The sequence below is a fragment of the Salmo trutta genome, chromosome 3 (genome assembly GCF_901001165.1).
Source record: "Salmo trutta chromosome 3, fSalTru1.1, whole genome shotgun sequence".
NCBI classification, from domain to species: Eukaryota; Metazoa; Chordata; class Actinopteri; order Salmoniformes; family Salmonidae; genus Salmo; species Salmo trutta.
In genome coordinates, this window is record NC_042959.1 from 42,965,216 (window position 1) to 42,993,084 (window position 27,869).

The following is a 27,869-nucleotide window of genomic DNA, read 5'->3' on the forward strand; positions in this document are numbered from 1 at the left end:
TGTCCGGATGGGCACACTAAACACTCGTTACAATAAATCGTATCGTAACCTGAAGTTGAAGGAGTCCCCCGGTCTGAAAGTGACGATCACAACATCAATTTGAAGACGGGGGAGCACGTGGTTAAGTAAGTCTTATAAATATCCCTCTACAACCTGCCGCATGCTGTTGTGCCACTGGCAACATCAGCTCTGTGGACCGATTTTCAGCAAGAAGGGATGGAGGAACGCGTCAACGGTTTACCATTGTATTAAAAGGAATTATTATCTTTATACTTCAACGTACTTGCCATACTTTTGATTTTAAAAAATCCCGCATTTTCTCAATTTATATTGACCCAACATATGCGTTATAACAACTTTAATAGGTTATATCAAATCGAGACGACACCTTGCGAGTACCCGGACGGGTTGATTTTTGCACTGTTGTATGTTCTTCTGTCAAGAACCGCGATGCAACTGCTCAGCGAAGCCCATCTTGATCTTGAGATAGAGAAATCAAAGACGGACTTGTGCTGAGCGCGGTACTGGCCACAGTTGGAAAGCTTGCAGCGCTCTGATGCAGTGGAGGTGTGCGCTAACCCACAGGCTACACGTCTGTTCTGTACAACTGGAGATAGCGAGCTAGCTGGTTGTAGTTTGTTTTACGTCGTTTTTGTATTAAACTTTGATTGCCATTTAATGGCCACAATTCGGTCTTTTTGTTTGGACAATTGTAACTTTACGCGCGTTTAGTATGCGTTTATTGTGAAGTGATTGGTAATATACATAGCCTACTGCTGCTGTCTGCTCTCCGCTGCCCGTATAACGGATTTTACAGATTATTTCCCTTCCATGGTTGTTAAATGGATTTCCAGGCACAATTTGAAATACTGTGCTTAAACTGGGATCACAAAACTACCACGTTTCCCAATATTTAGGCTACAAGTAGTTAAGTGTGTAGGCCTATATTTAGTTGTAAAAAAAAATCCAATATTTTGCCTTTTTTTTCATGTTTATATTGCCTTTCTGTTATATCTAAATTCCCTTTCCAAGGCCGCTTTATCATTTTTTTTGGTCAAGATTTCAAGACGCTGCTGTAGTCTACTTTTAGAGTTCACAATGAACTACTGCGTTTTAAGTCTTCTCCTGACCTTGGATTTAGCCACTGTGGCCGTCAGTTTGTCTACATGCAGTACGCTGGACATGGATCAGTTTATGAAAAAGCGCATAGAAGCCATCCGGGGACAGATACTGAGCAAGCTGAAGCTCACGAGCCCCCCGGAGACATACCCCAAGCCCGAAGAGGTGTCGCGGGATATCATCGCCATCTATAACAGCACGAGGGACCTGTTGCAGGAGAAAGCCAACGAACGGGCGGCGACGTGTGAGCGCCAACGAAGCGAGGAGGAGTACTATGCAAAAGAGGTTCACAAAATCGACATGCAACCCCCCTACCCCTCTGAGAGTAAGTGTGTGTGTTTGTGTGCGCGCCTGAATACGTGCCAGAGCGCCTGCGCACATGTGTAATGGTTATGGTTAAATGCATAATTTAAAAGGTCCAATAACCGGTAATTACCCACTGGGCACAGAAGTCAATTCAACGTACAGTTTTGATTTACATTTGGTTGAGTTGTCAACTAAAGTGAATTCAACGTGAAATCAACAAAGCATGTCACCATGTCATTGGATTTAGGTTAAAAGTTGGATGACTGCAGTTTTCCACTGAGTTTTTGGGTTGAAATGACGTGGAGACGATTTTGCCCAGTGGGTAGTATTATCTGCAAAGTATTAAAATATCGCCATTCCCTTTATGTATGTCATCATGTGTGTTTGTGGAAACTATATAAACTATTCCTGGCACTGTTGCATCCGGGCAGGTAAAACAACGATAATGCGGCCCTGTGCTGCTAGAGCGGTCATCGAAAAAAGTTGCCTGACATGAACTCCTTGTGAGATAGGGGGATCGATTTCCTTCTAGGCTGACTCCCGGCACCGGCTTGACAATGTGTTATTGCATAGTTATGAGGTAGTAGAAGCAGACTACAATGAAACACTGATCCAAGACTTACCCCCCCCCCCCCCAATCTCACTTTAAAGAAGGGGTACCTTGTATTGTGTATGTGAGTAAATTTGTAATTTAACTCGAAAGTTTTCCCTAATTTTATGTTAATTCAGCGTGTCCTTGCCTGAGTCTCTCCAGCCTGAAGCTGCTGTGTAGATAGGGACAGGGTGAGCACCAATGGCAAATGACTCATTAACACATAGAGAGGCCTATGAGTATTTATATCACATTGAAAGAGTGGATTATATCAGTGATACCATCTTATTCTCAGTGGGCCGCCTCTGAATTCCTGTTTTCCCTGACTGCTATAAAGCACCAAGAGCAGGGCAATCTAAAATATTGTCAGAACAGTTTTGAGAAATCAAGTTTTATTCCTTTCATCTCCTGAGGCAGGGGGTGATATTGAGAAAATGGTGTGTGTGTGTGTGTGTTTTGTGTGACCTACACTCCCAAATTGGATTGGATTAATAGGGGTCTGGGACTGTTAACCCAGAGTCACTACAATTACCTAATTTAAAGTTGTTTTTACCCCCTCACTGCTTTCAAGTAATAAACCACTGTGTTAATAACTACATTTTTACATAGGCATTCATATTTTCAAAGTTATGGTTGTCTAAACACAATAATACTATTAAACACTGCTATTGTGCCATTTATTCTGTAATATTTTTTTCTCCTCCAGATCAAATGTGAGTACACGGCATGGAGGAAAAGTTAATTAGGAGATATTTTATATGCCCCAAAGTATATTTTGCATTAAATATTATCCTTGGCCCTGCCCGTTGTATAAATACCCTAAATATGAATAGATCAGGCAATGTGCCAAGCGCAGTCAGGAAGGCATTTACAGGGTATAAATAATTCTGAGTCAACATCCAGAGAAAAAAGACAGATTATTCTTGTATTTATCCTTTTTGATTTTCACTTCTGATGCTGCTCCACTCTTTAGCTCCTGGGAGGAAAGATGACAAAGAGAGAGACGAGGGAGAGGGAGTCAAACCACCAGTTGTTAGTCCCATAGTGCACAGCCAAAGACGATACAAGTGGCTATTTTTTTAACAGTTGACTGTGTGTGTGTGTGTGTGTGTGTGTGTGTGATCCAGTGTCAAAGTATGAATGTCTTTGCCAGCTAATAATGCACACAGACACACAAACACACAAGGGTATCAACCTTATTTGGTAGGGCGCCAGGAAGTCCTCAGAGGCAGCACTGCGGGGCACCACGGCACTGTAACTCGCACTAAAAGGGGGAGAGGATGGGCTGTGGAGGGGAGGAGTCGGCCGGAGCAGGGGGGAGATGGGTGTGGTTTGGGGAGGGTGTAGTGGGGGCAGAGGGAGAAGCCTGGCAGTGCACTATTTAAACCAGCAAGCAGGCATTGTACATATATAGTGGGGTGAAAAAGTATTTGATCCCCTGCTGATTTTGTACATTTGCCCACTTACAAAGAAATGATCAGTCTATAATTTTAATAGTAGGTTTATTTGAACAGTGAGAGACAGAATAACAACAAAAAAATCCTGAAAAACGCATGTCAAAAATGTTATTGAATGATTTGCATTTTAATGAGGGAAATAAGTATTTGACCCCTCTGCAAAACATGACTTAGTACTTGGTGGCAAAACCCTTGTTGGCAATCACAGAGGTCAGATGTTTCTTGTAGTTGGCCACCAGGTTTGCACACATCTCAGGAGGGATTTTGTCCCACTCCTCTTTGCAGATCTTCTCCAAGTTATTAAGGTTTCGAGGCTAAACGTTTTGCAACTCGAACCTTCAGCTCCCTCCACAGATTTTCTATGGGATTAAGGTCTGGAGACTGGCTAGGCCACTCCAGGACCTTAATGTGCTTCTTCTTGAGCCACTCCTTTGTTGCCTTGGCCGTGTGTTTTGAGTCATTGTCATGCCGGAATACCCATCCACGACCCATTTTCAATGCCCTGGCTGAGGGAAGGAGGTTTTCACCCAAGATTTGACGGTACATGGCCCCGTCCATCGTCCCTTTGATGCGGTGAAGTTGTCCTGTCCCCTTAGCAGAAAAACACCCCCAAAGCATAATGTTTCCATCTCCATGTTTGACGGTGGAGATGGTGTTCTTGGGGTCATAGGCAGCATTCCTCCTCCTCCAAACACGGCGAGTTGAGTTGATGTCAAAGAGCTCAATTTTGGTCTCATCTGACCACAACACTTTGAGTCATTCAGATGTTCTTTGGCAGACTTCAGACGGGCCTGTATATGTATTCTTGAGCAGGGGGACCTTGCGGGCGCTGCAGGATTTCAGTCCTTCACGGCGTAGTGTGTTACCAATTGTTTTCTTGGTGACTATGTTCCCAGCTGCCTTGAGATCATTGACAAGATCCTCCCGTGTAGTTCTGGACTGATTCCTCACTGTTCTCATGATCATTGCAACTCCACGAGGTGAGATCTTGCATGGAGCCCCAGGCCGAGGGAGATTGACAGTTTCTTAATAATCGCACCAACTGTTGTCACCATCTCACCAAGCTGTTGGCGATGGTCTTGTAGCCCATTCCAGCCTTGTGTAGGTCTACAATCTTGTCCCTGACATCCTTGGAGAGCTCTTTGGTCTTGGCCATGGTGGAGAGTTTGGAATCTGATTGATTGATTGCTTCTGTGTACAATGTCTTTTATACAGGTAACAAAATGAGATTAGGAGCACTCCTTTTAAGAGTGTGCTCCTAATCTCAGCTCGTTACCTGTATAAAAGACACCTGGGAGCCAGAAATCTTTCTGATTGAGAGTGGGTCAAATACTTATTTCCCTCATTAAAATGCAAATCAATTTAAAACATTTTTGACATGCGTTTTTCTGGATTTTTGTTGTTATTCTGTCTCTCACTGTTCAAATAAACCTACCATTAAAATTATAGACTGATCATTTCTTTGTCAGTGGGCAAACGTACAAAATCAGCAGGGGATCAAATACTTTTTTCCTCCACTGTAATACTGAATGCTGCCCTGGGCTCTGCTCTGCCACTTGCTCCATGGACAATTCCAGCTGGAGACCCACTGTTGCTGGGCTGTCGAGTGGTTTGTAGAAAGAGAACCTATCCTTCCCCCATCCCAATCTCATCCTCTCTCTTTCTCATCTCTCCACTCATTTTTGCCCCTCATTGATACTCATTGGCCCCCAATTAAACTCTTCCCAATGCTTGCCTTCTCTCACCCACACCCCCCCCCCCTTTCCCAATCTCGTATGTGTGTGTGTGTGCATGCTGCATGCATTGCCTGCGTGTGTGCTTGCTGCGTCTTTTTCAACCTTGTCACCTAGGCTATGTCATGGATTTCACATGACTTGGGCAAGGGCGCAGCCACCCACTGGGGAGCCATGGCCAGCCAACCAGAACGAGTTTTTCCCCACAAAAAGGGCTTTATTACAGACATGAAAACTTCTCAGCACCCCCTCAGACGATTCCGCAGGTGAAGAAGCCGGATGTAGAGGTCCTGGGCTGGCGTGGTTACACGTGGTCTGCGGTTGTGAGGCCGGTTGGACGTACTGCCAAATTCTCTAAAATGATATTGGAGGTGGCTTATGGTAGAGAAATGAACATGACATTCTCTGGAAACAGCTCTGGTGAGCATTCCTGCAGTCAGGATGCCAATTGCACCCTCCCTCAAAACACGAGATATTTGTGTTGTGTGACAAAAATGCACATTTTAGAGTGGCCTTTTATTGTCCCCAACACAAGGTGCACCTGTGTAATGCTCATTTAATCAGCTTCTTGATATGCCACACCTCTCAGGTGGAGGGATTATCTTGGCAAAAGAGAAATGCTCTCTAACAGGGATGTAAAGAAATGTCTGCCAACAATTTGAGAGAAATACACTTTCTGTGTGTGTAGAACATTTCTAGAATCTTTTATTTCAGCTCATGGAACATGGGACCAACACTTTACATGTTGTGTTTATATTTTTGTTCAATATAGAAGTGCAATCCTCGTTCAGAGCAGCCTACTCCTCCCATGATTTTAGTCATATCACTGTGAGTGTTTGTATTAAACTATATATGGCATTTGATTTACATTAATGTTAACTTTGGAAATGTACATTGTAGAATAGAAGAGTACATTGTACATAGTGTAGTACAATTTACGACACTATCTAAACTACACTCAAGGCATTAGACATTGATATATTGTACTCGCAGCAAATCACTTGACGTATTTCCAATTTATGAGATGTTGTTGGGCAAACATTTCAGTGTTTTTAAGAGAAGTCAGCTGTTAAGGAGCTAACACAGTGAGTGGAAAGCATCTGCCTGTTGTACCAATGTAAATAGAGACCACATGTTGATTCTGCCTTTATTTAGTAATGTGGATTCAATGGAGCACTAATTACCTAGCCTTTCGATAACACATTACACTTTGAATAAGTTCTTAACATTAAACTTTACATGGTTAAAATAAAATGCATTATGGCAAGTTTGAATCACTTTAGATTTGGAGTGTTTCGGTGTTATTTGCTCATAAAGCCTCCTTGTTATACGCTGTAGTTTACTATAGTTAGTAACGCTTTTTTTGTGCAGTAACAGCTCTACTAAGGTAAATTAATTGAACATGAATGTGATAGAACAATGTCCATGTTGCTAATCTGTAACAAGCTATGATGCTGATTAATAAGTCTAGAACCAACAGGACCCTGAACAGCTTCTACCCCCAAGCCATAAGACTGCTAAATAGTAAGTAAGTTAACCGGACTATCTGCATTGACCCTTTTTGCACCAACTCTTTTGACTCATCACATACGCTTCTGCTACTGTTTTATTATCTATCCTATTGTCTTTATCCCTACCTACTTTATATGTACAGTGCATTCAGAAAGTATTCAGACCCCTTCCCCTTTTCCACATTTTATTAGGTTACAGCCTTATTCTAAAATGTATTGAATTGTTTTTTTCCCCTCATCAATCTACACACAATACCCCATAATGACGAAGCGAAAACAGGTTAATTTTTTTGTTGTTGCAAATGTATTAAAAATAAAAAACAGAAATACTTTATTTACATAAGTATTCAGACCCTTTGCTATGAGACTCGAAATTGAGCTCAGGTGCATCCTTGAGATGTTTCTACAACTTAATTGGAGTCCACCGGTGCTAAATTAAATTGAATGTACATGATTTGGAAAGGCTCACATCTGTCTATTTAAGGTCCCATTGTTGAAGGTGCATGTCAGAGCAAAAACCAAGCCATGAGGCCGAAGGAATTGTCCGTAGAGCTCCGAGACAGGATTGTGTTGAGGCACAATCCTGCATTTTCTGCTGCATTAAACGTCCCAAAGAACATAGTGGCTTCCATCATTCTTCAAAGGAGGAAGTTTGGAACCAGACTCCCCTAGAGCTGGCAGCCCGACCAAACTGAGCAATCGAGGGAGAAGGGCTTAGTCAGGGAGGTGACCAAGAACCCGATGGTCACTCTGACAGAGCTCCAGAGTTCCTCTGCTCTGTGGAGATGGGAGAACCTTCCAGAAGGACAGCCATCTCTGCTGTACTCCACCAATCAGGCCTTTAAGGTAGAGTGGCCAGACGGAAGCCACTCCTTAGTAAAAGGCACATGACAGCCCGCTTGGAGTTTTCCAAAAGCCACCTGAAGGACTCTCAGATCATGAGAAACAAGATTCTCTGGTCTGATGAAACCAAAATAGAACTCTTTGGCCTGAATGCCAAGTGTCACGTTTGGGGGGAAACCTGGCACCATACATACGGTGAAGCATGGTGGTGGCAGTATCCTGCTGTGGGAATGTTTTTCAGCTAAAGGGACTGCTAGACTAGTCAGAGTAAGCTGAACGGAGCAAAATACAGAGAGATCCTTGATGAAAACCTGCTCCAGAGCACTCAGGACCTCAGACTGGGGTGAAGGTTCACCTTCCAACAGGACAACACCCCTAAGCACACAGCCAAGACAACACAGGAGTGGCTTTGGGACAAGTCTCTGAATGTCCTTGAGTGGCCCAGCCAGAGCCCGGACTTGAACCCGATCGAACATCTCTGGAGAGATCTGAAAATAGCTGTGCAGCGATGCTCCCCATCCAACCTGACAGAGCTTCAGAGGATCTGCAGAGAAGAATGGGAGAAACTCCCCAAATACAGGTGTGCCAAGCTTGTTGCACATTACCCAAGAAGACTCAAGGCAGTAATCTCTGCCAAAGGTGCTTCAACAAAGTACTGTTTTTACTGTTTTTGCTCTGTCATTATGAGATATTGTGTGTAGATTGATGAGTGGGGAAAAAAACAATTTAATCAATTTTCGAATAATTCTGTAACATAATAAAATGTGGGAATGGCCCATAAGTAAGCATTTCACTTAGTCTACACCTGTTGTTTACAAAGCATATGACAAATACAATTGATTTTGATTTGTTATTTTGCTTTTGTGAAGTTCTTTTCTTCTTCATAATATAACTCTCATAAGGTGAGCTAGCTAGCTTAGCGCTGTGTGGAGCCATTCTTCTGGTGAGAGTTTGCAGAGGGTCAATATAAAAGAAAGGCCCAGTGTGTATGTGTCAAGTGTTTGAGTTACAGAATTAAATCTAATCAGCTTTTTAAACTGTCTGCAGGAAGGATGTGTCACTTGTATTATGGGAAGCAGAGAGTGTCAGACATACATAGGACTTAAAGACAAATGCACATTTATGAATAGCACTGCTTGTATTAAGATTTAATGGTGTGTATTGTGTGCATGCATGTGTGTGTGTGTGTTTGCCCGTGTTTGTGTAACATGTGTGCAATTCAATCATATACAATACCAGTCAAAAGTTTGGACACACCTACTCATTCAAAGGTTTTTCTTTATTTGTATCTTCTGTATACCACCCCTACCTTGTCACAACACAACTGATTGGCTCAAACACATTAAGAAGGAAATACATTCCACAAATTAACTTTTAACAAGGCACACCTGTTAATTAAAATACATTCCAGGTGACTATCTCGTGAATCTGGTTGAGAGAATGCCAAGAGTGTGTAAAGCTGTCATCAAGGTAAAGGGTGGCTGGTTTGAAGAGTCTAAAATATAAAATATATTTTGATTTGTCTAACACTTGTTTTGTTACTACATGATTCCATATGTGTTATTTCATAGTTTTGATGTCTTCACTATTATTCTACAATGTAGAAAATTGTAAAAATAAAGAATGAGTAGGTGTGTCCAAACTTTTTATTGGTACTGTATGTGCTTGTGTTCTTGTTTGTGTGTGTACAGTATGTCTGTGTGCCTGTCTAGTATGCTAAAGGTCCAATGCAGCCGTTTTTATCTCAATATCAAATCATTTTTGGGTAACAATTAAGATTGGTTTAATTAAAAATGGTCAAAAAGAAACAAAAATAGCTTCTTTGCAAAGAGTAATTTCTCAAGCAAGATTTTCTCTAGGACTGTCTGGGAGTGGTCTGAGTGGGGAGGGTGGAAAACGAGCTGTTATTGGCAGAGAGGTTTGGAACTCTCTTATTGGTCTATTAACTAATTTAACGCCTGGTGATATCACCAGGCAGGTCAAAACTCCATCCCACCAAAACAGGCAGAAATTTCAAGCGGTCTTTTGAACAGCTCTTACACTAAAAGAGTGTTATCATCATTTGCACTTTTTCACAGTATTATTCCCTCATAGTGCGGAAATATGAAGTACAGGCAAATCTAGTTTTTGACTGCATTGGGCCTTTTCTATAATATCAGCATCTTTGTTAGTTTGTGTTTGACTGCTGGTGTTTGTGTGTTCGGATGTGTTAGCTCAGTATGTTGAAAGCCTTGTATGTGTTGAGCCTGGTGTGGCTCGATGTGTGTGATGGATTGTGTTTAGTTAGTTTAAGTGAACACTCTTGCCTATCTCCCCTGAACTTCTGTAAATAACATGGTCTTGTGGCGCGTGTGTCCGTATGTGCGTTTGTGCGTGTGTTGCTGCTTCGTGAGGAGAGGGCTGTACAAACAACAGCCAAACAGATGAACACAAACACACTGTGGAGAGCGGGCCCATTTGAACTATTTGTGGGCAAGACAAAGCCTCAAGCTCACGCTGTTTTTGCTGCTATTATTAGCTGCATCTGACTTTGACCAAGCTGTTTCAAGGGAGAGGGATTTTCCTGGGTTTGGTGCCACTGTACCTCAAGCAATTGCACATCTGTCTTGAAGGGATATTGTCCGAAAGCAACTACTATAGTCAATGTGTTTCCCCTGTATCCCCGTTTCAGGTATATGGCTGTGATACGTAATCCTGTCTTTCTTTATACTGGTGGCTATGTTGTTGCTGTGTCATGGAGCTGAGTTCTGTCGTAATGAAACTGTGTTTGATATGTAATCATAATGCCATGTAGCCTTGGTGTTGTGTAGTTCTTTGACTGAGGCATCTGCAGTAGGTCTTTGCCAGTGTCAGTTTCTCTGCTGTTGTGCACCATGTTGATGTCTCATTGGTGTTCTTAGAGAAGGAGAGAAAGAGACAGAGAGCCAGGAGGTATCAGCAGCAGCAGCACTGTGGGATTGTTGTTGAGAATGGGGCTCGATCCTCTGCTAAACTTACGCAAGACCTGGACGCTGCTGCCATTTGAACTGGAGGACAACCGTGGCCAAGCAGCATTGCATAACCGAGGGAAAGATAAAAAATAAATGGGGAAAGAGAGAAAGAGTAAGCAAAAGAATAACAACTGTTCCTCTGACGACTTTTCGTATTGTTTACAACAATGGGACAGGTTCCCGTGTAAGATGATACTCTAACATGAGAGTAATAGACGGGAGTGAGAGCTAGTGCTGCTGTTAGTGGAGGGCAGTTTAGTGAATGTGTCCTGCAGAGAGGCACGTTTTATGGGACTGTTGAATGTGTGATTGCGGTTTGTAATGTTACGCAATCGTCGAGCAGAGGATAGTGTATTGCAGTGTGTGTCATAGTGTTCCCGAAGGTTTATGTATTCAGCGATTAATGAGGTGAGGTATTCTCCCACTGAGTTTGGACCAGGCCACTGCTACCCAGCATGCATGCACACCCTCGCTCTCTTGCTCGCCCTCTCTCGCTCTCTTTTGCTCTCTCTCGCTCTCTCTCTCATACACACACACATTTAAACACAAACACAAACATACACGCACCGCCATGAGGTATCTCTCTCTCCTTCCCCCTTTCTCTATATATCACTCTTACACTATCTCTCCTCATCTTTCTCCATCGCTGCTCTGTTATGCTGCTGCCTAGTTTGCTTGTTTTCTGGTTGCCATACAGCAACAGTGGAGGGGGACCATGTGTCTGACTGGTGGCTGAAGCCCAAAAGCCCCTCTCATCTGAGTCTCTCTCTCTCTCTCTCTCTCTCTCTCTCTCTCTGTGTGTGTGTTTCTGTATATGTGTGTATATACATTTATGTATGTGTGTGTTGGTCTGTTGCTGGGAAAGAGGCCTGTGGAGACTGACAGGCCTTCACGGAAGGGGCTTCAAAGCACCGGGTATTTTTAGTTCCCAGGGATTATGTGCAGAGTTGTTTTCAATTTGCTATTGGCAGGTGAGTGGCTGGGCGGAGGCGTCTGCAGGGAACGAGACAGGCGGGAGCGCTCTCCCGTCTCACATTCCCTCTCGCTCTCTCTCTCTCTCTCTCTCTCACTTTCTGTCGTCTTTTTTCCCCCTTTACTCTCACTCTCCCCCCACTCTTTCCTCTGTGATCTCCTGTCTGTCCCTGTTTCCTTCTCGACTTCTCTCTTTATCGCTGTCTCGTTGTTCTCCTATTCCATCTGTCAAGTTTGACTTTCTCAGCCAGTCGACTTTACCTCTCCCCTCTCCTTTCCTCTCCTCTCCTTTCCTCGACCTCTTCGTTACCTTTTCTTGAAAAATATTTCTCTCCTTTGTCATTGCTCGTGCCTTTTTTTTGTATCTTTAGATGGTCGTCTTGATTCCACACAGGATCTGTCTCTCCCTCTCTCCCGCTCACCTTTGCATTCCTCCCTTTTCTCTCCTCTCCACATCTCCTCATCTCAAATAACATTTTATTTGTCACATGCTTTGTAAACAACAGGTGTAGACTAACAGTGAAATGGTTCCTTACGGGCCCTTCCCAACAATGCAGAGAGAAAAATATAGAAGAAATAATAACACAAGGAATAAATACACAATGAGTAACAACAACTTGGCTATATACACAGGGTACCAGTACCGAGTTGATGTGCAGGGGTACGAGGTAATTGCGGTAGATACAGTGCATGCGGAAAGTATTTAGACCGCTTCCCTTTTTCCACATTTTGTTACGTTACAGCCTTATTCTAAAATTGATTAAATAAAACATTTTCCTCATCAATCTATACACAATAGCCCATAATGACAAAGAAAAGACAGGTTTTTAGATCATGTTTTAAGCAAGCCATGAGGTCAAAGGAATTCCGTAGAGCTCCAAGACAGGATTGTGTCGAGGCACAGATCTGGGGAAGGGTACCAAAAAATGTCTGCAGCATTGAAGGTCCCCAAGAACAAAGTAGCCTCCATCATTCTTAAATGGAAGAAGTTTGGAACCACCAAGACTCTTCCTAGAGCTGGCCACCCAGCCAAACTGAGCAATTGGGGGAGATGGGACTTGGTCAGGGAGGTGACCAAAAACCCAATGGTCACTCTGACAGAACTCCTCAGTAAAAGGCACATTACAGCCCGCTTGGAGTTTGCCAAAAGGCACCTAAAGGACTCTCAGACCATGAGAAACAAGAATCTCTGGTCTGATGAAACCAAGATTGAACTCTTTGGCCTGAATGCCAAGCTTCACGTCTGGAGGAAACCTGGCACCATTCCCACGGTGAAGCATGGTGGTGGAGGCATCATGCTGTGGGGATGTTTTTCAGCGGCAGGGACTGGGAGACTAGTCAGGATCGAGGGAAAGATGGACGGACCACAGAGAGATCTGTGATGAAAACCTGCTCCAGTCTCACGATCGTCGTAGTAAGTGGACCAAGGCGCAGCGGGTCGAGTGCTCATCTTGACTTTATTAGTGAACACTTAAATAAACAAAACAAGAAACGAACGAACTAACAGTCTTGCAGGCTAAATACAGCAGTGCTAAGAACAACCTCCCACAATTCCCAAAACAAACATACTCCTAATTATAGGACCTTCAATCAGAGGCAACGATAAACAGCTGCCTCCAATTGAAGGCCCCAATCCCAATTACCTAAACAAATATCTAAACACCCTAGAATAGACATAGAAATATACAAACATAGAACAATGACCAAAACCCCGGAATACATAAATCAAACACCACTCTACATAAACACACACTCAAAACCATATAAAACAAATACCCCCTGCCACGTCCTGACCAAGCTATAATAACAAATAACCCCTTTACTGGTCAGGACGTGACATCCAGAGCGCTTAGGACCTCAGACTGGGGTGAAGGTTCACCGTCCAACTGGATAATGACAGGAGTGGCTTCGGGACAAGTCGCTGAATGTCCTTGAGTGGCCCAGCCAGAGCCCAGACTTGAACCTCATCGAACATCTCTGGAGAGACCTAAAAATAGCAGTTCAGCGGTGCTCCCCATCCAACCTGACAGAGCTTGAGAGGATCTGCAGAGAAGAATGGGAGAAACTCCCCAAATACAGGTGTGCCAAGCTTGTAGCGTCATATCCAAGAAGACTCAAGGCTGTAATTGCTGTCAAAGGTCCTTCAACAAAGTGCTGAGTAAAAGGTCTGAATACTTATGTAAATGTGATATTTCAGTTTTTTCTTTGTAATACATTTTGGGTGTTGTGTGTAGATTGATGAGGGGAAAAAACAATTTTATCCATTTTAGAATAAGGTTCTAACGGAACAACATTTTTAAAAAGTCAAGTGGTCTGAATACTTTCTGAATGAAATGTATGTACGTATAGGTAGGGGTAAAATGACTAGGCAACAGGATAAATAATAAACAGTAACAGCAGCAGTGTATTTGATGAGTCAAAAGAGTTAGTGCAAAGAGGGTCAAATGCAGATACTGCAAATGCAGATACTCTATGCTGACTTATTTTTACGATGAAAACGTGTGCGCCTAAGTGGAAAAATGTAGGCGGACACAAAGAAATGTTGGAGCACAATGATAAATATTGAAGGCAAATAAATACAAATTATAGGTCGCACAGAAAAATGTTTGGGCACACTGTAAAGTCCTGAGATAGTCTGGGTAGCTATTTGGTTAACTATTTAGTAGTCTTATGGCTACTCCTGGTAGAAGCTGTTCAGTGTCCTGTTGGTTCCCTACTTGGTGCATTGGTACCACTTGCCGGTCAAGTGTGTGTGAGAGAGAACAGACTGTCCGTCCATAGAGTAAGCCTGGGGAATCTGAGAGCATGTCTTACAGAAGTGAGAAATGCTCCAAAGTAGGTCAAATAATTTTCCCTTCGGTCTGTCCCGGTATCTCAGCCCTGCAAACCAATATTTGGTCTCAATTTCCATTTTCAAATGGTGAAAATGACTATGAGGTAGCAAACAGTTGCATCCGGTAATTTTACAAAGTCATAAACCAGACTTTTGGGAAATTTGAACAAACATTTTGATATTTTCTTGGTAATTCATGGCTTGTAGGACCATTCCAACAATAAAGAAAATGAATGTCTCCTCATAAAATATATACCACTTAATGTCATATTTTATTAAAGCCACATGTTATGCCATAAAGGTCTCCAGGCAACTCAAATGTTTTAATATTACACAAAACACCCTGTAATATCCCTGTGTGTGTGTGTGTGTGTGTGTGTGTGTGTGTGTGTGTGTGTGTGTGAGACTGTGTGTAAGACTGTGTTTGCATGCACCATGCCAATTTATCTGCAAAAACACTTGCAGGTGTTGTTATGGAATCCTAATAGCCTGTGCTAGTACCACAGGTTTTTATTGAAACCACAGTTTTTAGCCTGGTCCCAGATCTGCTACCAGGCAAGTTTTCTCCAGAGCAGAACCTTTTGAGTTAGGTATTTTAACTTTTGTAGGCACTCTTCAGCTGTTTCTCAATGTTTTGCACTGTTTATTATCAGGGAGTGAGGGCAGGAAAAATCAAGTTGTCTTCAATTAAGGAGACGAAAGAGCTTGTTGAATGAGATTTTAAAATAGTGCGTAGATCCTAAGTAAAAACTGAGCAGACATTTTTATTGGCTGACCATTAGCAAAAGGAGTCAAAGTCAAGTGCTGCTGGAGCAGTGGGCTCAGCCGAAACCAGCACAGACCAACTCCAATTTAAACAGTTCGGCCTTAAATAGTTTTTTCCTTTCTCGAAGGTCAAATGTTTGCCCACTTCAGGTGTTTCACTGACCTGTGCCAAGCACCATAAAGTCCCTTTCATGTAAAAAAAACTCCTTAATGTCGCTCTGTAAAGTAGAAGCCAGACACAGCTTGAAACATCACTATTTGACAAACAGTCTGCAATTAAGGGCAGTTTTAGTGTCATTACAGTATAAACTGAGAGAGTTTGGGCAACACACACACCACGGTGTACTGTATAAAACCTGCATGTCTGGAGTGCATTAAAAGACAAAGATGATGCTGGCTGCAGTTCTGGAACCACTCTGGGGACAGGAAGCAAGGGGGTGGAGCCAGGGTGCAGGAAGTGTGTGTAGGGTCAGTGGAGGTCAGTGACAGTGTGAGGAGTGAAGGATGCTGGGAGGGGTTGCATTAGTTGGCACAGGTCCCTGTGACTCTGCTGTTTAGATAACGGCACAGCAGACATTGAGCAGTTCACAGTCCTCCCGACTCTGGAGCCGTGGGAAAGATGCATATTTAATGTAATTCCCCCAAGATAAACGCTAGTCAACATATTTTCTTTGCATTATTTGAGGTCTGACAACGCTGCATCTTTTTTGTTAATTTGACCAGTTGTCATTTTCTGCAAGTAAATTATCTAAATGTCAATATTTTGGGGGGGGGGGGGGGAATTTGGGAGAAATGTTGTCAGTAGTTTATAGAATAAACCAAAAATGTTCATTTTACCCAAACACATACCTATAAATAGTAAAACCAGAGAAACTGATAATTTTGCAGTGGTCTCTTATTTGTTTTGCAGAGCTGTATATTGTGAGAGGGGTTGGACCCCCGCAACCCCTCTGCTGACGCCAGAGTTTGGGAACCACTACTCTATAGGACTCTACTTGTGAGGAGAGCATATTAATGCCCATGATTTTGGAATGAGATGTTCGGTGAGCAGGTATATACAGTGCCTTCGGAAAGTATTCAGATCCCTTGACTTTTTCCACATTTTATTCGTTTATAGCCTTATTCTAAAATGTTTTGAATTGTTTTTTCCCCTTCATCAATCTACATACAATACATCATAATGACAAAGCAAAAACTGTTTTTTAGAAGATTTAAAAAAATAATAATATCACATTTACATAAGTATTCAGACCCTTTGCTCAGTACTTCGTTGAATCACCTTTGGCAGCAATTACAGCCTTGAGTCTTCTTGGGTATGACGCTACAAGCTTGGCACACCTGTATTTGGGAGTTTTTCCCCATTCTTCGTTGCAGATACTCTCAGCTTTGTCAGGTTGGATGGGGAGTGTTGCTGCACAGCTATTTTCAGGTCTCTCCAGAGATGTTCTATCGGGGTCAAGTCCAGGCTCTGGCTGGGCAACCCAAGGACATTCAGAGACTTGTCCCGAAGCCACTCCTGCGTTGTCTTGTCTGTGTGCTTAGGGTCGTTGTCCTGTTGGAAGGTGAACCTTCACCCCAGTCTGAGGTCCTGAGCACTCTGGAGCAGGTTTTCTTCAAGGATCGCTCTGTACTTTGCGTCAGTATCTTTTCCTCAATCCGAACTAGTCTCCCAGTCGTTGACGCTGAAGAACACCCACACAGCATGATGCCGCCACCATCATGCTTCACCGTAGGAATGGTGCCAGGTTTCCTCCAGACGTGCCGCTTGGAATTCAGGACCAATAGTTGAATCTTGGTTTCATCAGACCATATAAACTTGATTCTCATGGTCTGAGAGTCTATACGGTGCCTTTTGGCAAACTCCAAGTGGGCTGTCATGTGCCTTTTACTGAGGAGTGGTTTCCGTCTGGCCACTCTACCATAAAGGCCTAATTGGTGGAGTGCTACAGAGATGGTTGTCCTTCTGGAAGGTTCTCCCATCTCCACAGAGGAACTCTAGAGCTCTGTCAGAGTGGCCATCAGGTTCTTTGTCACCTCCCTGACCAAGGTCCTTCTCCCCCGATTGCTCAGTTTGGCCAGGTGGCCAGCTCTAGGAAGAGTCTTGGTGGTTCCAAACTTCTTCCATTTAAGAATGATGGAGGCCACTGTGTTTTTGGGGACCTTCGATGCTGCAGACATTTTTTGGTACCCTTCCCCAGATTTGTGCCTCAACACGATCCTGTCTTGGAGCTCTACAGACAATTCCTTCGACAATTACTGTTTTTGCTTTGTCATTATGGGCTATTGTGTGTAGATTGCTGATTATTATATGTTTTTTAATCCATTTTAGAATAAGGCAAAACGTAACAAAATAATGAGGGAAAAGTCAAGGGGTCTGAATACTTTCCGGCACTGTATGTTTCCGAAGGTTGTTATGAATAAATGTTATAAGCTGATGTTTGAAGTATCCCAGGACAGGTTTCTTCCTCCCCGCGCAGGAAGAAATTCATGGTGTATTATTATGAAACAGTGTGATCCCTGAAAGATAAGCCCAGTTTTTTTCCTCCCTCAGTTGCTTGTATGTGACTTACAACATAACTGACTTGCCTGATTGAAAAATGTGATAAGAAATAAAACTATGTGCTTGTTATTTATTTTTGAAAAGTCCGTGACAATCATTGCTTGGCTTCTGAATATACATGGGGGCAGTATAGTATTTTTCTCCCAGCAGCACATGCCTGACTATTTTGTCACTGGCCTGTAATGTCATGGAAGTGATGAGTAATGAAGGGAATGATTAGAGGGATCAGGGGGGCTGTCTATTCGCTGTGTGTGACAGCTCTCATGTGACATCAGGCTCCCCTCTGGGAGGAAAGGGGGAAGAAGGGAGGCCTTGGTCTGGTTAATGAAAGTATAGTGCAGCCCCTCTAACCAAGCCCCTCACCCCCTCCCAATGAGCCTGCGCTTGGTGTGTTCCGTTCCATCTGTGACATCACCACTGCCTCCTCGTGTCTCAATTCCCTGAATGAGCCCGGGTGCAGTGCTCTATAGACAGACTACAGCGGCGCCAGTTGTGGTGGATCATTTTGGTGTCATGTTCGTATAAATCAGTGTTACTGTGGTCTGACTGACTCTCTCTCTCTCTCTTTATCTATGCCACTGACCCTCATGTCAACCAGTGGTTGGCTTATTGAGTCACCCAGAATTCCCCAGTTGACTTGAGGGAGGATGTCTTACTGTATTGTGTGTGTCTGCTTGACTGTTTATGTTTTGTTGAGCGAAAGGACCTATTGAGCAGTAGTTGTGTGTGAGAGAGCATTCCATGTATATATAACGAATATACAGTGTCTTTGTGTGTGTGCTTGCGTGTGTTTGGTTTAGTTTTTTACGATCCCCATTAGCTACTGTACATGCAGCAGCTACTATTCCTGGGGTCCACATAAAACGTACAAATACATAACGAAGTACAGAACAGTTATAGACAAGATACATTAAATTATAACTTTTTTTATTAAATAAGAGTTATAGAGGAAAGACAGGTGGAGACAACAAAAAATACTATTTACACACAATTCATATATACATATTCTTATATACAGTACAGTTAAATTACATCTTTAGAAAGAGGAGGCGCTGTGATGCACAATGTATTTTTAATCCGTTTTTTAAAGCTAAACTTGCGTTTTGCTTAAGTTACATCTGGTGGAAGAGCATTCCACGATGACATGGCTCTATACATAACTGAGCAATGCATTAAATCTGTTTTTGGTTTGGGTACCATGAAGAAACACGTTGTGGCGTGTCTGGTGGGGTATGTATGTCTGTTTGAAGTGTATGCAAATAGATTGTATGTGTGCGAATGGATATCCAGACCTGTACATTAGGTGAGTGTGTGTTCATTGTGGTTAGTCCAGCTGCACTATTTCCTGTGCCCTCGGTCAATGCGGCCAGTGTTGTGTTAAGCACAGCGGCCTCATTCATGAGGCAGCGCTGCTGTGAAGAAGTTACACACCGCCTTAAGCTGGCCCATTGGGACTTGGAAGTGTGACTTTCTCTGTTGACGGATGGGAAGGAAGTGAGCAAGAGCGTAGTTAGTCTTGGCTCATCTGACTCTCTGGTCACACAGAGAAGGGTTAGTGTTGGCGCGCCCAGACCATTGGTCACTGGTGCAACACACAGAGAGAGAGAAAAAAGATTGATAGACTGATAAAAAAAGCCAGGAACTGCTCTGAAACATGACGCTGGGACGGGTATTTGGTAGGTGCCTGTGAGAGACCTGAGTGGGGATCTCACTAAGAAGGTCAAAGGTCACATTAGACACAGTCACCTCACCTATGCTCCCTCTGACACAAGAGCATTGTCACAGCTTTGTGTTTAACACGCATACAAACCCCCCAAACACACAAGCTATTATAATTCAACTAATTTATCTCTGTGTTGAGTAAAGTAAATTGTATTTTGTCTGTAGTTGTCCATTTAGGTCTGGCTCCAAGTACAACTGCTTAGCAGTTTCTCTCCCCCTTCTCTCCTCTCTCTCCCTCCTGTCTTGATGGTCGTTGCGGTTGTATACTCTCTTTAAACAAACCATGGTGGCTGGCTAATCCTGGGCTTCTGCCTAACGTTGCAGCCATCAATTTAAGGCTCCGGGCCTCCTAATACACCGTGGTGTCGAGAACTGTCAAACACACACCACCGCACGCATGGTTCCCAGCATTACGTGTGTTGCATTACTTTCTGCGCTCAAGCACGGCTGTCAGGCGCACCACTACACACAGGGTTGTCAATGTGAAGTGTGTCACCCGGTTCCACTGTGTAAGCTTCTGTCAAACACACGCTTCTACCACACATGGTTTTGAGTTGTGTGTGAGTGTTACAGTACTACTGTGCAGATCCCATATCAGATAGTTACACAGAGCTACACACATGTTCGGGAGTATTCAGTGAGTGTTACCATAGTACCGGGTTCCTATAAGAACCATATGAACTGCAGCATTACCCCCCCAAGTGACCCTCGCGAGAGACAGGGAGATGTGTGTGTCTTAACATTTGCAAGAGAGCGAATGGCATCAATTCTAATCTGGTGTGTGAGCTATTTTGTTAACTGCTGTGGTTTCTCATAGAGAAGTATGAGAATTCTTTGAAGTTGCAAAGATGAGAGTGAATGTCATTTTGCCTTTTTATGACCCCTCAACTGAACACAGTGAGTGAATTAACTGGGGAAGAGTAAAAGTAGGGAAGAATTTCCACCCTGTCAGCCATTACATTTGGGTTGATCTTGTCTTTACACACACACAAACACAATCGTCAGTCGTGTTGCTAAACTCCGTCCTCCTTCCTGTATTTCAGATGTCATCTCTCCCACGTACTACAACCCGTACTACAGACGGCTCACCTTCGACGTGACCTCCATGGAGAAGAATGCCTCTAACCTGGTCAAGGCTGAGCTACGCGTCTTCCGTCTCCAGAACACCAAGGCCCGCGTGTCTGAACAGAGGATTGAGCTGTACCAGGTAAACCTCCCTTCTGTCCTCATCTCTAACCAGGTTTCCATCCAACCTTCTTTTTTTTTTAAATGTAATCGATTTTTTTTTTAACCCCCTTTTTCTCCATAATTTCGATCTTGTCTCATCGCTGCAACTCCCCAACGTGCTCGGGAGGCAAATGTCCAGTCATGCGTCCTCCGAAACATGACCCGCCAAACCACACTTCTTAACACCCGCCCGCTTAACCTGGAAACCAACTGCACCAATGTGTCAGAGGAAACACCGTTCAACTGACATCCGAAGTCAGCCTGCAGGCGCCCGGCCCGCCACAAGCAGTCGCTAGAGCGTGATGAGCCAAGTAAAGCCCCCCGGCCAAACCCTCCCCTAACCCGGACAACGCTGATCACGGCCGGTTGTGATACAGCCTGGATTCGAACCTAAGTCTGTAGTGACGCCACTCCAACCTTTTTATGTGAGTGAAGTACTGTACATGTTGGATACAAAATGTAAGACAAGCCTGATGGAATCAGAACATTTGTCAGTAAACTTACCAAATGTAGACTAAACAAAGTACACTAGACAAGTTGGCATCTTTTGCTGTCAGTATAATTAATTATGCGAGAAATGTCGGTGGAAATGCTTACATTCACCAATATTGATATAACAACCATCATATTGAAGTAAACTTGGAGTCACACATTGAAATGTTGTGTGGTACTCCCACTACGACTTGTCCAGGAAAGCATGCAATTTATTAGGCTACAGATTAAATAAATGAAGATGAACTTCACAGGTTGGTGAAAGTGCAACGTGATGAGCTTGATGCTCCTTTCCAATAAATATCGAGGGTCTTATTTTGGTGACATGATCATGGATGCTTGGCGTTTCACAAATAAAAATGATCTTGCTCTTTTGTCCATAATAATCTCATTTTGTAGGCTATAGGCCTAACCGCAGTGTATCTGCGAGCTGTTGGCTAGAGCGCATGTGTCAATACCAGAGTGGGCACACTCGCTATATAACGCAACATCTTTTGTGAGAAAACCATCGGTAGAGTTGAAAATGCATTGGAAACCCATTTTACTTTTTTATTTGGTACATGTGCACTATGTCATCACGCACAGCTTTTTATCCACAACAAATCCATTTTATGGAAACACATCTCTGGTGGTAGAATGTGCATATTGTTTTTATGCGGATTTTAGAATATCTGCATGAAAATCTTTAGCCAATTGGATGAAAACCTAGTTGATGAACCACTCTGAGCTGGATCTAGTGTAATTTCCACTTAAGGACAAAACAGACTGTGCCAGCGAATTAAAAGCAGTGAGTGGCCATTTTATCACCTCTGACCACAGAACGACAGTTGTAATTTTCTGTTAATTTCCCGACGATTCTACATGTTCAATCGCCACCGTTCATCGACACAGCAGGTGATTTACTGTGCACGGCTGATGTACGTTATGGTGTGTATTTTCCTTTATTCTTTACTCAACCACTCCATACTATATACATACTGTGTCTCTATTAGCACATTTGACATAGCATGAATAACAATATGGTGGTATGGTGATACTATTTTTTGTTTTAATCCCCCAAGTTTTACCACTTCACACCAGTACGTAATGCTTACCGCTAAATTACTATATGCCGTACTTGAACGTACTTGCGTACACACACATTATGAAGCTCAGCGTGGGCCTGTTAGAAATGTGTGAGTCAGTAGTGTCGGGAGCCGGGCGGCTCATGGATCAGTCCAGCGTTATTTGTGAGTCGAGAGAGGAGTGTGGAATGCAGAGCGGTGATTTAGATCCGGTGCTGAGTCTCCGAGGGCTGCGCTCCGGCCCAGCCAGCCCAATGTCTACTGCCTCCACACAGTGTAGGACCGTTGGCACCAGCCCATTCCCAGGGCGTGGTAGTGTTTATGTCCAGCCAGGGTGAATGACAGGTGGCCTAAACACAGCTCAACATAAAGGATTTTCTCACGCGAACACAGGCGATTGAAAGCGTGTGAGGGAGGACGGATAGAGCCGGTACAACCAGGGAGAGTTTCTCCAAGGAGATCAACTGACAACCTTGAGTAATTCATTCAAGTCGCGCTGTACATGAACTGGACACCCAAAACCTTACGCTGACGTGTGTAGTTCCACACACATTCAGATACAGAGTGGAATTGAGCATAATCATAATTATGTATTTTTCAGAGATACAGTGATACTATACATTAACTACTAGGAAGGCTTTCTCTTTGCCATGACTGTTGAGGAGTGATCGGGCCCTGAGATGGTTCACTCGCCAGGGCCTAGTGAAGACTAACCAGGGCCTAGAGGAAAGATAGCTAGGGCCTAGATATGTTGAAGTAAGTGACCATCCAGGTCGATGGGCCCCCCATGTCTGTCTCTCATCTCAAGAGTTTGTAAGCAATTGGCCACAGTCTCTGTAGGCTTACTTTTCAGAGATTTTGACTGGTCTCAACCTCCTTTTCTCTCTCGCTCTGCCTCTCTCTCTCTCTCTGCCTCTCTCTCGCCTTTCCCCTACCTCTTCTCCCTCCCTCCCTCTTTCGCTTCTCTTGTCAGGCTTCCCTGTAGCAGCAGTAGATCTCAGTGGTGTAGCAGACAGTGGTGGAGTAGAGGAGCAGTGTTTTTCACATTAAGGAGAGCATGGCCAACATAAATACATGGTTATGAAGGACAGCAGAATAACAACGCTCTGTCCGGCATCTGTTTCCGGCCCAGCTCGGCTCCTCCTAGACCTGCTCAATCGATCAGGGAGAGAGCAGTCTGGGAGACTAGGGGGGACAGGGGGGACCACTACTAGACCCGAGTAACTGAACCAGGAGCGACTTCTGGGACTTACCAGAATTTCCCTCCAGGTTGTTCTCATACATAGGACTTGTGTTGTGCGCTTGATGTTTTTCCACAGATTTTAAGTCACAAGGACCTGGCTTCCCCGACGCAGCGCTACATCGACAGCAAGGTGGTACGCACGCGCATGGAGGGGGAGTGGCTGTCTTTTGACGTGACAGAGGCAGTCAGTGAATGGTTGCTTCACAGAGGTAGAACACAGAGGTTTTGACCTCCTATACTACAGCTGAATCACTGATCAGACCGTACATGTTGCTGAAATCTCATTGGCCTGATGTATATGAACAATCCTGTTTTTCCCCCCAGACAGAAACAGTGGATTCAAGATCAGCTTGCACTGTCCGTGCTGCACGTTTGTGCCCTCAAACAACTACATCATCCCCAATAAGAGTGAGGAGCTGGAAACCCGCTTTGCAGGTATGTATTGGACAGTATATGTGTGTTACTCTACAGGTAGACAGATGCTATCTGAATTTGACCAGTTTCTCACAGCAGGAAAAGAATCCTGCAGCAACAGGAAATGTGAATTATTATGGACAGTTTTGAAGGGGTTGATACATTTTTCATTTGGGAAAATCAAGTCTGAAATTTTTAAGTGGAAATTACAAACTTTTAGAAGCCTTTTTAAACCTTGAAACACTACAGTGTGCATTTCCTGCTGCACAGGAAAATTCTCTGCGACATTTACATTTAAGTCATTTAGCAGACGCTCTTATCCAGAGCGACTTACAGTAGTGAATGCATGCATTTCATACATTTTTTCTCCGTACTGGTCCCCCGTGGGAATCGAACCCACAACCCTGGCGTTGCAAACACCATGCTCTACCAACTGAGCCACAGTTACGACAACAGAATGATCAAATAAAGATATCTGTATATTGATTATTAAGTACATTGTATTTTACTTTTATTGATATGTAGATAACTGACATGAATAGTTATGCAACAATGTGTTTGGCAAGTGTAAATAAGAAGTGCAGCAAGTAGCAGATATGCAGTTTGTGTGATTCACTGGTACAGATCATTTGGTTGCGTCCCAAGTGGCACACTAGTCACTATATAGAGCGCTACTTTTGAGCAGAGCCCTATGGGTCCTACACAGACGTTCTATCTTAATTTGATCACTCTGTTGTCGCAGAGAATTTTCCTGTGCAAATTGTAATGTATTCAAGTTTTTTTTTTTTTAAAGGTAAAAAATTTGTCATTTCCACTTTAAAATGTCACGCTTGATTTCCCTTAACTTGATTTGACATTGTATGAACATGATGAATATTGATGATATGTGTGTGATTGACAGGTATAGATGACAGCTTCCACCACAGCGGAGACCTGAAGGTGTATAGGAAGCGGCGCCACAGCGCCCAGGCTCCACACCTGCTCATGATGCTGCTGCCCTCCTACCGCCTGGAGTCCCAGCACAAGAGCCACCGCTCCAAACGAGCCCTGGACGCTGCCTTCTGCTCCAGGTACTGACCCATACTGATCCCTACTGACCCCACAGATCCTCACATGACCCCGACACCACTCTGCTGTCGGGAACTCAACACACACAAAAAGCATGTGCACATACACACACACACGTAATAGATACTGTACATACCTAGTTAATAGTTACCTTCTCTGTCAGCAGCTCACCCTCTCAGTGACACACACACACTTGGCAATTGTTCTTATTGCAGAACTCTCTCTGCTCACAGCTATGCATGTATTCACTCTCTTACACACACACCCACACACACATACAAACACACACACACACACACGTGTGGCTCCCACAGAACCGTATCCATCCCTCACTCCTAACTCTCGCTGTCTTCCTACACACAGAAACGTCCAGGATAACTGCTGCTTGCGGTCGCTCTACATCGACTTCAAGAAGGATCTGGGCTGGAGGTGGATCCACGAGCCCAAGGGTTACAACGCTAACTTCTGCGCCGGGGCCTGTCCCTATCTATGGAGCGCTGACACCCAGCATTCCAAGGTGAGAAGTCAAGGGTCAAAGGTTAAATAATCCACAGGATATTAATCCAAATAATCCACAGTTTAGAGCCAGCAGAGGTCAGAGTGGTAGTGTAGAGCAGTGGTGAGAGTAGCAGTGTGGCGTAGCGATCATTGTGGCAGCGTTGTGCAGTGGAGTTCTTCTGTAGATCGTCTCATTCCTCTTTTTTGTTTTTTCATAGTTTCAAGCAGCACTGGTCAAAGACCATTGCCTTTGTCAACATCAAGCCTCATACTTGACCTCTGTGTGTGATTCTTCGCTTCAGGTGCTAGGTCTGTACAACACCATCAACCCGGAGGCCTCAGCATCGCCCTGCTGTGTGTCTCAGGATCTGGAACCTCTCACCATCCTCTACTACATCGGCAAGACCCCCAAGATAGAGCAGCTCTCCAACATGATTGTCAAGTCCTGCAAGTGCAGCTAGGAACTGTTACAAGGCAACACACATTTGCATACACACACACTCAGTCACACACATTCATACACACGTTCATATTCAGTCAGTCACACACACACACACTTGGATACACACACATTCAGTCACACACACGCATACACACGTGTAAGCACCCACCCACCCACACGTACACACACACATAAATACACATACTGTATATATACACATACACACATTCATCAACAAACACATACTGTACATTCACACAGTCAGTCACACTATCACTCTCCTGCACTATTGTAAAGACATATTTGATCTCCTACAAGCACAAGTGGAAAAGGTGCTGAGCAGATCTAGGTACAGAAAACATGTCTCCCGAAACAACCATGCACACACACACACACACACACACACACACACACACACACACACACACACACACACACACACACACGCATGTGCGCACACACACACACACACACACACACACACAGCTGTGGCTTTTGTACAGGCGTGCCTGTGTTTTTGTGTTTAGAAAGGCCCTGTTAACATGCCTCACCTCACACACTTGTCACACAAAGACGCAAGAGTACGGTAAACACTGGAAAAAAGTATGTGTCTATATGTGAAATAATACGTCTGATAAACAAAGACAACCGCCCCCGGTTTCAACATTCAAAGCAAGCCATCTTCTTGATTTTGTTTGTCTCCTTTTGCATCCTTTTGAAACTATTGTGATTTTATATTTTGTTTTGATTTTTGATAATTATATTGCCTATTTAAAGTCAAGTGTTTTATGGTTAGCACCCAAATTGTTTTCAACTCTCTCTCTCTCTCTCGAAGTGGTGGATGAATCCACTTCCCAATGTCAGTTTACTAATATGTTATAACATAGTAATGTTATAATCGCATCCCATATGCTGTTTATATGTGCTGTAACAGCCACGTAAGGCAGAAAGAGGCTAGGAGACTGTAAGAGAGAGACAGAATGAAAGAAAATAAGCACACCTAGTATGCCTACCTTTTCAACAGAGACTCATCCTCACACAGGCATATTCATTAAAAAAGCACACACCCATCCCAAGCCCTGCAGCAGGCAACATATTCAGACTGCTGGAATGAACAGTTCTGACAATTTGATAACAAAAAAATAAAAAAAATAAAAAGTGTCCCAAAGTACTTTTGAGCTCTGTTTACCTTGTGCATTGAATCTTGAATGCTTCAGGGAGCCCAACAGTGATTCCATTAACTACACAAGGTATGTCATCATAAACACACATTTAAGATTTCTGTGGATATGTTGGATTGTTCTTATTGGAACAGGGTTGTCCTTGTCTATATGATGCAGTGGTATGGGAATGGGGAGGTATATTAGTTAGGGAGGTGTTGTAGTGATAATTAGAGAGAAGGGATACAATAGGTGAGAATGGACAGTAGATGTGACCTGGTTCAGAGATTCTCCATGAACCTTTGAGACCATTCCATTAGGTCTGAGATTACTTTAGGTCGGAGGTCAAAAGGTCATATTTACAGGTGTGCAGTAGTTGTTATGGACACCAGCGTTGTTTGTATCTGCTCATTTGCATCTGAAAAGCTTCGTCTCGCCCACCTCCCTCAAAGTGTAAAGCCATTATTCAGTCATAGGTTTTTGTCCTTTGTAGGAATAAAAATTGTTGGATACAAAGAATTGCACTGACGCTATTTTGATTCTGTTTTTGATTTTTTATTAGTTGTTACTTCCCCCTTATTAAATGAGGAGTGTTGATGATGTGACTTAGAGCAGGAAGTGTAGGTGACACTACCCCGCCCCTAACCCCACCCCCCTTTGGGCACCCGCGCCAGTGGACTTCCTGGAAAACCAGGAAGAGGAGCGAGGCACCAATATTGTCATGATAGAGCTATTATTTTCCGTTGTTGTTGTTTATGATGATTATGTTTTTGTTGTTGTTGACCCACTATGATGTATTGTAACACATTATTGTTGTTGTACTCTAGTGGTAAATAAATTATTTAAATTACAAGGGAA

General features: G+C 43.5%; 1 protein-coding gene across 1 annotated transcript; it reads left to right on the forward strand.

Moving 5' to 3' along the window:
* Window positions 1-27,869, forward strand: LOC115175550 (transforming growth factor beta-2 proprotein). The gene is made up of 7 exons (XM_029734847.1): window positions 1-1,444; window positions 20,447-20,610; window positions 23,506-23,638; window positions 23,754-23,864; window positions 24,745-24,913; window positions 25,275-25,428; window positions 25,712-27,869. Exons 1-7 carry the CDS (start codon window positions 1,099-1,101, stop codon window positions 25,868-25,870), a joined length of 1,236 nt encoding a protein of 411 aa, XP_029590707.1. The 5' UTR covers window positions 1-1,098; the 3' UTR covers window positions 25,871-27,869.

Bases quoted from the DNA above. Each gene is read 5' to 3' on its own strand.
- LOC115175550 (XM_029734847.1), top strand. From the start codon at position 1,099: ATGAACTACTGCGTTTTAAGTCTTCTCCTGACCTTGGATTTAGCCACT. The intron at 1,445-20,446 runs GTAAGTGTGTGT...CCTGTATTTCAG, and splicing joins ACCCCCCTACCCCTCTGAGA to ATGTCATCTCTCCCACGTAC. The intron at 23,865-24,744 runs GTATGTATTGGA...TGTGATTGACAG, and splicing joins GCTGGAAACCCGCTTTGCAG to GTATAGATGACAGCTTCCAC.